Raw genomic sequence first — 12,759 nt, forward strand, 5'->3', positions numbered from 1 at the left:
CCTGAAACACTAAAGCTACTAGAAGAAAACATGGCAGTATCTACATGGCATAGTGTAGGAAAGGCTTCCTGAACATGACTTCATTTGCCAAGCAATTAAGAAGGCCAATAACTGATAACTGGGATCTCATAAAACGAAAACGTTTCTTTACAGCTAAGGAAACAATCAATAGAGTGAAGAAGAAACCCACAGAATGGAAGAGAATATTTGCCAGATATACACCTGACAGAGGATTAATATCTAGAATATATATTGAAAAATAGCTTAGATCTAAACAGTTCTCCATGGAAGAAATAAAAAGCTAAAAAATGACCTCAAAAAGTGTTCATTGTCCCTAGCAGTTGCGGAAGTGGAAATGAAAACAACTGTTGAGATTTCACCTCATGAGAGTCAGAATGACTAAGAATGACGTCAGACAACGATGTATGCTGGTGAGGCTGTGGAGAGAGAACTTTCTTTCTATGTTTCGGAGTGCAGCCTCTGTGGAAATCAGAATGGGGAATCCACAATGAACTAAAAGCTAAATCAATCATATAGCCCAGCTATACCATTCCTTAGTGTGTGCCCAATGACTGGGTGTCCCATACCGTTACTTGCTCAGCAACATTGATTGCTGCTCTGTTCACAAGAGCCAAGGAATGGAAGGGCCTAGATGGCCTTCCACGGATGAATGGATAGTGAAAATGTGCCACAGATACAAGCTTCATGCTCAGCTGCTGCCTTCACTCACAACTCACAATGCAATGGGGTTTTGTTTGTTTTTTAGACTTGAAGTCCCATGTTCAAGTACAACTCCTTCCTAAATGTTCTCCTTCTTCTCTCTGCCCTTTATTTCTCACTGTGGAAACTGTTAACTAGAACTTACCATCCAGCATTATTTTAATTAACAGAATTTTTTATGGATCTGTTTAGGGTCAACCAAAAATAAGAAAACAAGAAACACTTGGCTATTTGGGACTTGTTTTCATGTTCCAACGAAACCAAATTACTTTAAACAATTGAAAACATCCAAGTAATTCACCTAACCTTTTCTGAATTATGCTTAGAGGAAAAAACCGGAATATTTATGTAATAAAGTTCTTTGGTTTAGCTTAGATTTTTGGAAATTTTTCTATTTATTTGGTTCGTATCATGTCAAGATTAGATTCAGTCAGAGTAACAGGAAATTCCAAATAGCAGAGACTGAAATGTGTGGAAATCTATTTTTTCACCTGTAAGAAATCCAGATGTGGTCATCCAAGCATGTGACAATAGCTCTGCCATATAGCAGAGATTCAGTTTCTTGTATTACTGATTCACCTAGTTCAAAATGCTTTGCTGTATAAATAATCTCTCATCCATGTTCCTATAAGCAACTCACTGGAACACACAGACACACCACACATACACACTACATACACACACACACATATACACAAAGTGGAAGAGAAACCACTTGGGGAAATGAAGGACGAGATCAGCTGAAGTGGGAAGGAAACAAGAGAAGTTAATGGGGGCTCTTATGATGAAAATACATTCTATGCATGTGTGGAAATCTCTCAATGCAATACATTATTATATATAATTAATACAGTTTAAAAACAAAAACAAAAAATACAGTCTAACAAACACATAAATGAATGCTGAAGTTGTAGCCATGTCAAATTCTAGGTAGGAAACAGGAAAGGTGAAGGAGAGGTCAGTTTTCCTGAGCTGCCTATTCTTCTGGAAACCCCTGCCAGCTCCCTGGAGGTCCCTGCCTGCTGCCTAGCAGCTCTGTGTGCCATCTCATTGCTCAGAACTTAGTCAAACTGGTGCACACAATCAACTGAAGTTGGGTTTGTTTTCAAATGTAGGAACATACTTACCTCGGTAGTATAAGGTTTATCTTGTTAAAAAATAAGGAGCAAAAGTGAGTGAGTGGGTAACTAACCATTCATTCCACAAATGTCAGCTCTTTTTGCTTGGCAAGTCCCAAGTGCACTGATGAAAAGGAAAAAAAAAAAAAGATAGGACCTAACACACAACAGCCATGCTAAAATGCCACACTAAACCCAATAGATTCTGTGTGACAAGTTCCACAGACTGAGGCGATAACTTCAAAAGAAGAAGGTCTCCTGGAAACGGCTGTGGAACTCTCTGCTGGAGAAAAGTATTGAGCCGTAGTTCTCATGGCAATCTCTGTTTCTCTATTCTTTTCAAATATTAACTAAATGTTCCTGAAAGCCTATGCTGACATTTTAAACAAAAGATACAAACGAGAAACCTTCCCCTGAGATGTGGTCACTGACCATGACCTCATTTTCACGAGAGCAGCGCTTTTCAGATCATTCACATCATTCATAAAGTACAAATAATATTTATGAAGACTTTCCCAACAATAAAATTTCGTATAGCTGTACATGTGTAATCGAGAGTGGGTTTAAATGTTTGGTAAAGAAAGCTTTTTTGATAAGAAAAAGTCAAAATAGCTCAATATTTCAAAGACTTACAAGAACTAGGTAACAGATATCAAACAATTGTGAACTAAGTAACAGATGTCAAACAATAACTGGCCATAAAAGTGTATTAACCTGATCTTAGAAATAAGTGGTTAGCTGTGGATAGCCTTGAATGATTTTCTGATTTATTGTTGGATAAGTTGTGAGTTACTATGCCTACTAACGATGATGTCATCTTGGTATTGCTTCACTGAACCCAAACTCTGAGAAGATATTTGTTTTATTATAAAAGGCCTTGCTTGAAAGCCGCAAAATGCACTCAGATTCAAACTGCCTCTGTGTTTGTTTCTGCTTGTCACAGCTGAATCCTTACCCACCTAGTCTTCAAGAACCCTCGTCCCAGGGACCCCCATACCCAGCTGGGATGGTCCATGGCACTAATGTATTTCTTTTTTTTTTTAAGTTTTTTTTTTTATTTTATGTGCGTGGATATTTTGCTTACATGTGTACCACTTATGTAGAGTGTCCACAGAAACCAGAAGAGGGAGTCAGAACTTCTGGAGTTGGAGTTACAGATGGTTGTGAGCCACCAAGTGGGTGCTGGAAACTGAGCCCAGGTCCTTTACAACACAACAGCAACTAGTGCTGTTATCTCCTGAACCATCTTTCTAGTCACATTTTTTTTCTTTTTTAAAAAAGCGTGTGTGTGTGTGTGTGTGTGTGTGTGTGTGTGTGTGTTACTCATGTGTGTACATACGATGGTGCCTGAGGAGACCAGAAGAGGACATCAGATTCTCCTGAAGCTGGTGTTACACGCAGAGGTGAGCTGCACCAGCACACAGAAGAGAAACAGCTTACTCAAACACACACACACACACACACACACACACACACACACACACACACACCTTCTCTGCTATTCTATGAAAAAAAGCCTAATGAGTTCTTCATCCAAGGTACCCAAGTATTCGAGTTTGTTTCCTGCTCCTGTGACAAACACCATGACAAAAACCGCTTGGGGAGGAAAGGGCTTATTTTATTTTACAAATTAGAGTCTGTTGTCTTATATCTGTAGCACAGCAGCTGCACCTGGCCCATCGCTGCCTCAGTTGCTGACTGCACCACTGCACTGCTGCTGCTGCCGCCACCTCCTCCTTGATGCTGAGACTGCAGCCTTGGGGCAGCCTTCGCTGCAGTCTCAGCTTTTGATTTCGCCAGTAAAGGTTTGTAGATGCTGGGGTAAAGACCTGCTGGCTCAGAAAGGCAGAGAGCAGCTGGCTTGACCTCCCTCCTCTGCTATCATCTCAGAAGAAGACTTTTCTCCTAGCCAGCCTGAAACAAAAACTCCTTTAACTGGATGTCCCTCCCTACCCTCCTCTCTCTCCCTCTTTCTCTCTCTCTCCCTCCCTCCCCCCCCCCCACACACACACCTCCTGACTTTCCCTCACTCTCTATAATTACTTCCAGTCAACTAGTTACTTGCTCTGCCTTTTGACCAATGGTTGATTTTATTTAAATAACACAATCTCAGGGTTCACAGTATGGTCAAATATCCCTGCAACAATATTCCATCACTGAGATGAAGCCAAGGCAGGAACTTGGAGTGGAATGAAGCAGAAACCACTGAGAAACTATGTTTCCTTGTCTGTTTCCTCCGGCTTGCCCACCTAAGTTACTTATGCAGCCCATTCCCACCTGCCAAGGGATGTGGTAACACCCACAGTGGACTGGAACCTTGTACATCAATTAGCAACCAAGAATATGCTCCACAGACATGCCCACAGGCCAACATGTCAGATTCTCAGTTGTGATACCCTCTTTCTAGATATGACAAGTTCACGACCAAGCTTGGCCACCACAGGAAGGCACCCACCATACTCTGCTTCTTGTCAGTTATTTGTGTACATCTGTTTTCAGGGATGCAGTCTTGGCAGAGCTTGCTTTTCTCCCCCCTCTGTGATCACTGCTGCACTTACAGAGTAATAAGCCATACACAGATGTTAGCTGAATCAACAGATGTTGTTGAAAACCCTTGCTTCTGATCCCAGCCTTCAAAAATGCCCCTCAGCAAAGTCAGAAGGTAAGCCTTCTGTAACTCTTTCACCTTTCTGAATATGGGTGTTCAGAGTCCCCATGTCCACCCCGCCCATCATGCTTCCTGCTGGGCCACCTTTGGTGGTTTGGATTAAAATGTCCCTGGTAGTCTGTGGTATTTGAACACTTACTCCTCAGTTGGTGGCGCTGTTTGGGGAGGTTATGGGACATTGAGGAGGTGGGGCTTAGCTGGAAGAAGTATGTCATTGAGTGTGGTCTTTGAGGATTTACAGCCTCACACAACTTCTAGCTCACTGTGCTTTGTGTTCATGGCTGAAGATGTGATCTCTCCACTTTGTGCTCTGTCTGCCTGTTACCATGCCTCCCCAATCATTATGGACTCTCCCTTGGCAAAATAAATCTCCCCCACTTAAATTGCTTCTGGTCATGGTGTTTTGTCACAGCAACAGAATAGTCAGGAATGCAGCCAACTTTCTCTTGCTAGGTAGGTCTGGAGCAGCTTCGACTCTCTTTCTGGTCTCTTCTCTAAACCTACATACTCCCAGGATTGACCCAAGCTCTCAGCCCCTTGATTCTATAGATAAAGAAAATAAGGTCCTTGAGGCTGGAGAGATGGCCCAGTGATTAAGAACACTTCCTGCTCTTGTGGACAGTCTGGGTTCAGGGTGGCTAACAACCACCTGCAGCTTCTGTTCCAGGAGCTCTCATGCCTTGTTCTTGCTTCCCTGAGTACCTCACACATGTGGAACACTTACATACATTCAGGCAAAACACACACATACATAGAATAAAAAGAGAAAGGAAGCAAAGAGGGCCCAGAAAGGTGGCAAGTGCCGCCTTTCTTTCTCCTGCCTAGCTACTGGCCATTTAGCTCTTTATTAGGCCAATCAGGTGTTTTAGGCAGACAAAGTAACACAGCTTCACTAAACAAATAGAGCATAAGAGAATGCAATCCGTCTTGGCATCATTAAACAAATATTCCAACTCACAAATGAAAGTAACACACCCTGAAACAATATTCCACAACAGCTTTGTGGAAACTAAGACAGATGGCAGGTCTCCCGGCTTTAAGTCCATTGCTTTTCTAACTTCAAATCCTGAAGCTTGAGCCCTTTGTCCTCAGGCTGCCACTAAGGTTTGGAAAAGACCTGCTGTTAACCAGCTTTATTAGCCATCTCTAAGTACAGCCACTGGTGCTGTGACTCCTGGTGATGGTCATCGGAGAATGGTTACAGTAGTCCTTTGCCACCACCATGTTGTTAAATGGGTCAGAGTATTGGTTGTTTTTGTTGGTGGTGGTTTATTTGTTTTTCTGCCTGTCTGTATCAGACCAGTCTATACAGGTCTATCTAAGAGCCGCCCATTGCCACAGCACACTTTCTGGACACAGTGTGGTTAGTAGTGTTCTCTTGACACGTTCCCTGGGCACTCCATAGAAGCTGCGGAGGCAGAGCTATAGGCAGGGAAGAGCTCAGTGCCTGCTGTGATTCCTGTGAAGTGTCTCTCCAGTTCCTCAGAACAGTCAGCAACAAGGCTTTTCAACACCACTTGGAAGGAAGTCAGAGAACTTTATTCTGAGACCGAGCCAAGGCGGTAATGAAATTCAGTGAGTGCCACTGAGGAGCTTTATGAATGCCTTAGGACAGAACAAAAGCCAGCTGAACCAGCCAAGTGTGGCTACTTCCACAAAATGCATTTACCCGAAGAGGAACTTGAATGCTTTTCAAACCCTGGCATTGTATTTTTCCATGAAGTGTCAAATGTTCTGTATTTTTCAGTAAAGCTACAGATCCAAATTTAAATTTTATTTTAGTTTGTTTGGCACAGTTGCAGGATTTTAGGAAAAACCTTATCAGAACCAGATTGTTATCAGAACATCTACTGAGTGGTGTTCTGAGGAAGCCTTGCGGGCTTTTAAAATGAAAGATTTAGTTATTTTTGCTCTATGTGATAAGTGTCTTATCCAAATGTATGCACACAATGCATGTATACTACACTCATGTCTGGTCCCTGAAGAGCTCAGCAGAAGGTGTGGGGAGTGATCCCCTAGAACTTGAGTTACAGAGGGTTGTGGGCCACCACAGGGGTAAATGACAATCCAAACCGAGTCCTCTGCAAAAGCATCAAGTATTCTTAACTGCTCAGCCACCTCTCAGTCCAACATCCTATTAAAAGATGATCCCTGAAAGGGCTACCCTGGCAGGCCACTGTCTTTCCTGCAGTTTGTGATCATAGAATTATAGGTTCCTGCTGCTGGAAATGACCTTAGAGCACACCCACTTCAACATGTATCTTACAGGTGGAAAACTAATGTCTCCAACCTGATGATATAGGAAACGCCCTATTTTGTAAAAGTTGTCCCAGTTTAGGTGTGGGAATTAAGAATAACAAGCAGATACACAGCTAGAATTGCATCATTGTTGAGACTACGTTTATATATATCAGGGCTGTCAGAAACCAGTGCTCCATGCCCCATCTATTTGTCTTAAGATTATTCCTGTAATACTATCAGCCTCATAAAAAGTAGACTGCACCTTGGTTTCATTTGGGAAATGAGTGCCCACAGGCGTTGGTGCTAACACTAACACAATAACCTTTTTTGCTTTTATGCACCTTAGAAAGTAACTTCAATGGGCTTCACAAACATTTCAGAGACATTTAGAGCAATTCTTTATTTGAGAAATTATGGTCAGACATACTTTCTAAAACAGCCATGGTGTTGTACACACATGTAATCCCAGAGACTGGACATTGAGAGGAATTGAAGGTTTGAAGCTAACCTGGACTATGTAGCTAGAATGTAGCTCAAAGAAGAGAAACAAGACTCTGAAGATGGCATTTGTGATGGTCCAGTTGGGTAACATATGGGAAAGTACTTTTCAAATCCATATGAAAGAATCAGGTTGGTCTGTTTAATTTATGTGCACTCATTTTAGCCAGTATGTATTAAGGAGTCAACTCTATGGCGGATCACAGCTAGAAACCTGGTATATAAGGGGCTTAATTGTCCCCAGTATGCCAGGAGTTTATAAGGGCGGTGCTTTCCTAGTCCAAAACCAAAAGAAGGAAATGTCACCAGCCCAGCCCCTGTCCTGCTATATTCTGTCATGGTGTTTTCTACTTCTTTCCCAAATAGCATTCTCTCAATTTTAGTTAGCTGAGTAAGTAATTACTTCACTTGGTCTGTCAGTCACTAGCTTCTTAGTTCTGTGGGAGCATGTCCTTTTCTCTTCTTCTCCTTCTTCGTCTAAAGTTCAGTGCCTAGAGTGTAGCTGACACAGAAAACACTAAGTATTTGTTGACTGACTGAATGAATGAACGATTGAAAAATCAAATGCTTAAAACACGGGGTCTAATACAGGGCAGCTCATATTAATACATCAGGCTTTCACGGTACCGTGGCAATCTATGGGAGTATTTAATCCGAGCCCTTATGGAGCTGCTTTCTTTTCAAAGCCTTCTTATCTGAGACACTGTCTTACACTGCCCTCCAGGTTAGTAGCTTGAACACCAGGAAATCCACCTGCCTCGGCCCTTGAGTGCAGGAAGGAGATTTACAGGCATGGGCAAGGCACACTTTTTTTTTGGGGGGGGGGAGGGTACAAGTGTATATTGCATGCAGAGAATAGCCTTCCACATTAAAAGAAAAATACGGAGTTCTGAAGACACTACATTTTCACGGGTACTTTTCCTCTCTGTGAACTACCTAGGCAGTGTCCGTAGAAGCACAAGATTGCTGGGGTGATTCAAAAGCCCACGCCAAGTCCGATTAGGTCACCTCTGGAGGATGGCCAGACCGACAGGCTCACGCAAGGAGAGAACCGCCACGTCCGATTCGCGGCGGAGCCACTGCGAGTCACGTGTCCCGAGCGGCACCTCCCACCCACGGCCGGGTCGCCCCGCGCACGCGCCACGCCGGAGCAGCTCGCGCATGCGTAGCTCCCGGGACCGCCTCTCGGGGCGTGCTGACAGCTTCCGGTCTGGCGTCCCCGCCCTCCCGGGTGGCTGAAGCTTTCGGGGCTGGGTGCTGTCAGCCGCGGGGTAGTAGAGCCGGCCGGGCCGGGCGCGGCTAGGGAACGACACCCCCGCGAGAGGGGTCCCTGCAGCCATGGCCTGCTCCATCGTCCAGTTCTGCTCCTTCCAGGACCTGCAGTCGGCGCGCGACTTCCTGTTCCCCGAGCTGCGGCAGGAGACCCCCGGCGCCCTGAGGAGGGACCCGAGTAAGTGGCCGGCGAGCGGGACGCGGCCGAGAGCCTCCCCTCGGCGTCAGCCTTCGGCGCCTAGCGTCCTGTCGCCTGTCTGTCACCGCTCCCCACCCCCTCCTTCCCAGTCCCAGCTCCATGCCTTCTCCTGCACTCCACTGTTCCGGGATCGCATCCTCAGCCCCAGTCCCTGCCAGCTGTCGGTCCTCCACCCCGTGCTCGTCCCCACCTTCCACTCTTCTCCATCCCTGGGACGGCGGGTGGCCTTTGCTCCACCCCTCCCAGAAGTGTTTAGCGTCCTCACCGTCTCTATTCTTCCTTCTCCTTTCCGTCATTCGGGTTTACGGAATAAATGGCCGATTGGCAAGCGAGGGTCTTTTGAGGTGGTGAGTAAACTCCCAAATAAGAAAAGTAAACACGTAGGAAGGGGAGGAGAGTCCACAGTAGGAGCTAAAATTACAGCGACATGGCCAAGAAAAGTTAATTGGCGTTTATTGAGGAGAGAAGCCTTCCGCCTGTTACTACCATCAAACCCTTCTTCGGCGCTATAAAACCTAGGGCTGGGTTATTAGATGTGTATTTCCTTAGGAGTTCTGAAATGCTCCTTCCTTTCTCCTTTTGAAAGAGCCTGTCTTGTGCTGCTTTCTTATTTTTGATACGGAAGACATTTTGCTTTGTAGCATAGTGTTGTTACTCTCTGTTGTAGCAGAATGGTGTACAAGAAAGCCCAATAACAACAACAAAAACCAAACCAAACCGAAATTCCCCCTTTCAGAAATTATAATGGGGCACTAGGAAGATTCGGCCTCACATTCAAGGCCAGCTTGGGTCTGCCTGAAAAATAAATGTTTGAAAAATACCAAATTAGGAATGAATAGCCTATACCAATCATTGGTGCTACGTGCCACTTAAGGTTGGTAGTTTCTGTCCTGTGAGACCTGTGTCTGTAGGTCTGTCAGCACATGCATGAGGGTGTCCTGACAGGTCAGCAGAAGGTGTCAGGTCCCCTGGAGCTGGGGTTGGCTGTCCTTTGTGAGCAGCCTGGAGTGGGTGCTGGAAACCAAACTCAGATTCTCTGGCTTTAACCCCGGAGCCATCTCTCCAGCTCCTGTGAGGCGCTTCTTTAAAGTGACGAGATGTAGACCTCCCTGTGAAGTAGAAGATAGATGAGTGAGAGGAAGAATGGGGCAAGGAAGCAGGTCTGAACAGCTCTGGTGTTTAAAGAACTGGAAAGAGCTGAATGATGGGGAGGAGGGTGTGCAGGGAAGAACAGAGAGACCAGGCTGTACAATACCAGCAAAGGAGCTGTCAGATTTGTCAAAGGAAGAAGTTGTCAGATTTGCGTTTGGTCCGATTTACAGAACTTGTTGAAGACCTGTGGTGTTCTATGGCAGCTGGTGTTCTGTGGCAGCAGTGAAGAGAGCCGGAAAGCAGGAAAATCAATTGAGAAGTCCTGGGGAAATAGATTTTAAGGAGCTGGGTCTGGATGTACAACCTTGGGAGGGTCTGGTGATAGAGGTTGTAGCTGGTGAGAGAGAGGCCATTTAGGATGTCTTTGGTTTGGCAGGAGTGTGTGCTGAGAGAGAATGAAGGCATCCTAACTTTTCATATCTGAAATGCTTGGGTTTGTCCAAGTGAGCAGGTGAAGTTACACAGTAGATAGAAGTCCAGAACTTGGTAGGGCATCCGAAGTCAGGGGTATTAATTTGGGCATTCCCAGGGAAGTGTGGTTTCGGTCTGTAGGATTTCCTATGGTGAACTGTGTACAGAAGAGGAAACCCTAGAGAGAGACTAAGTTTGGGAGCCTTGTAAAGGTTCCTAAGATCAAAAGAAGTAGTAGAGAGAGGAGCACCAGGTGATGGAAATCTTTCAGAAGCTGAGGGGAGAGAGGATTTGATGCAGGTGAACATTGGTCAGCAGAGGCCAGGTAGGATCAAGAAAGCACTCAGTGGTTTGGGGAAGGTGGGGTGGCTGGGATCTTGGCACTGTTTGAGTGGCATAGTGGCCAGAAGTGTGTCTGTATGTCTGTAGGGTGTTGGAGGAATTGGAAACTGGGTAGTGACATTGGTGCTTGCAGTGAGCTTAGCTTGGCTGTGGAGGGCATCAGACTTGGAGTGAGAAGCAGGGAAGCGCATCTATGGCCCACTGCCACTGTCCTGGTGCAGACCAGCGTCAGCCATGGCACCCATCTGCTAACAGACTTCCTTCCTGCTTCCACTCTTGGCTTCTTCTAATTAGTTTCAACAATATTCCCAGTAAACCCCAACGATACAGTTTAAATCACATTCTTCTTATAATCCACAATTTTTAAAAATTGTACTTTAACTTAAAAATCAATAATTCTGGGACAGTGAGAAGGCTCAGCAGGTAAAGGTGTTATTACTATAGTCTTAATAGTTTACTGATACTGAGGGATACATATTTATATTACAACATAGTATTTCAGTACACATATGAATGTGTCATGGGGATGACTGGCGTAACCTTGCCTCAGGCATTTATCATTTCTTCCTATTGGGAACAGATAAAATCCATTCTACTGTCAACGATGAAACATACAACTAGTAATGTCACCTGTAGTTACTGTGCTATGCGGTAGAACATTATTCACTCCTCCTGTCCATTCATACCTGTATCCTTGACTGTCACCATTGTCATACCCTCACCAGCCTCTGTCCGAGCCCCCTGCCACCATCCTCACACCTTTACCACCCTCTGACAACCACTCTTCTAGTCTCTCTGTTTTTATGAACTAAATGGTGGCAGTGTTGTTTATTTGTTTTGAGACAGGGTCTAGCTGTTTGGCCCAGGCTGGCTTTAAACTCAAGATCTGCCTCAGCCCCCCATGTGCTGAGATTATAGACATGAACTGCTATGACTACATAAACTTTTTAACTTCCACATATGAATGAAAATGTATGGTATTTGTATTTGTGTATCTTAATTCATTTAACATTCTTTCCTTTCTGTTTCATCTATTTGTGTTATTGTAAATGAGAGAAGTTCATTCTTAGTGGCCAAATAATATTCCATTATGTATATGCATATTATATTTTCTTCACTGACCTATCAATAGATCTCCAGGCTTAATTCCATATCTTGGCTATTTTAACCAGTACTACAATTAACATAGGAGTGTATTTCTTCAACATGTTGATTTCCTTTGTTCTGTATCCTATAATGGGAATGTAGGCTTATATAAATTCTGTTTCTAGAGTGGTAAAGAATTCTATGCTATTTTCCCTGATAACTAGACTAATTTGTACTGATTTAATTTATATTCATACCAAGAGTGTTTGTCCACGTCCTTGCTGGTCTTTTGTTCTTGCTGTTGCTATTTCATAACTCATCTTATTGTGGTTTTGACTTTCTGATGTTTAATGCTGTTGAGAAGTTCTTCACCATTTCCTGGGCATTTTGTCTATCCATGTCATGTTTTAATCAGAGCATAGTTGTTGTTATTTTGCTAGTGAGTTGCTTGAGTTTTTTGTATAGTCTGTAGGCTGCCATCACCCTGTTATTTCTTGGCTGTTACCCCTTGGATTGGTTTTTGCTTTTGTTGCCACCACTTTTTGTTCCTACCCCCAAATACCTTTATTCACAACAGTGTTCTGAAGAGTTTGTTTTCTTCTAGTAGTGCCATAGTTTCAACTCTTACTCTCATGTCTGAGCGATTTTTTTATTGGATTTTTATATATAGCTGTTTTTATAAAAGCTCATATATTCTTCTGTTTTGTACATATTTATACTCATTTTTCATTTGTCTTTAACTTTATTGATGGGAAAGGATTTCGATTTTAAGATTTTTTTAAATTTTATTTGTTCTTTGAGAACATAATACATGTATAAATATATTTTTATCTAATTACCTCCCAACCAACATCTCCTAGAGCTCCCCATGTCCCTCTCCCATGTCCTTTTTTTCTAAATCTTCCTTCTTTCCTTCCTCCCTTCCTCCCTTCCTCCCTCCCTCCCTCCCTCCCTCCCTCCCTCCCTCCCTCCCTCCCTCCCTTCCTTCCTTCCTTCCTTCCTTCCTTTCTTTTTTTCTTTATAACCCACTGAGTCCAATTAGAGCTGCCTCT

The 12,759-nt window shown here is 43.8% G+C and overlaps 1 protein-coding gene across 2 annotated transcripts in view; it reads left to right on the top strand.

Moving 5' to 3' along the window:
* The first annotated feature begins 8,435 nt into the window (after nucleotides 1–8,435).
* Nucleotides 8,436–12,759, top strand: part of Rab3gap2 (RAB3 GTPase activating non-catalytic protein subunit 2) — an 81,690-nt gene continuing 77,366 nt past the window's right edge. Inside the window, exon 1 of one of the 2 annotated variants that reach the window (XM_051186511.1) lies at nucleotides 8,436–8,695. In XM_051186511.1, coding sequence (XP_051042468.1) covers nucleotides 8,584–8,695 — 112 coding nt within the window. In that variant the 5' untranslated portion in view covers nucleotides 8,436–8,583. The remainder of the gene's footprint in view (nucleotides 8,696–12,759) is intronic. The other variant, XM_051186510.1, reaches the window with a different exon arrangement.

The sequence above is a fragment of the Phodopus roborovskii genome, unplaced genomic scaffold (genome assembly GCF_943737965.1).
Source record: "Phodopus roborovskii unplaced genomic scaffold, PHOROB, whole genome shotgun sequence".
NCBI lineage: Eukaryota > Metazoa > Chordata > Mammalia > Rodentia > Cricetidae > Phodopus > Phodopus roborovskii.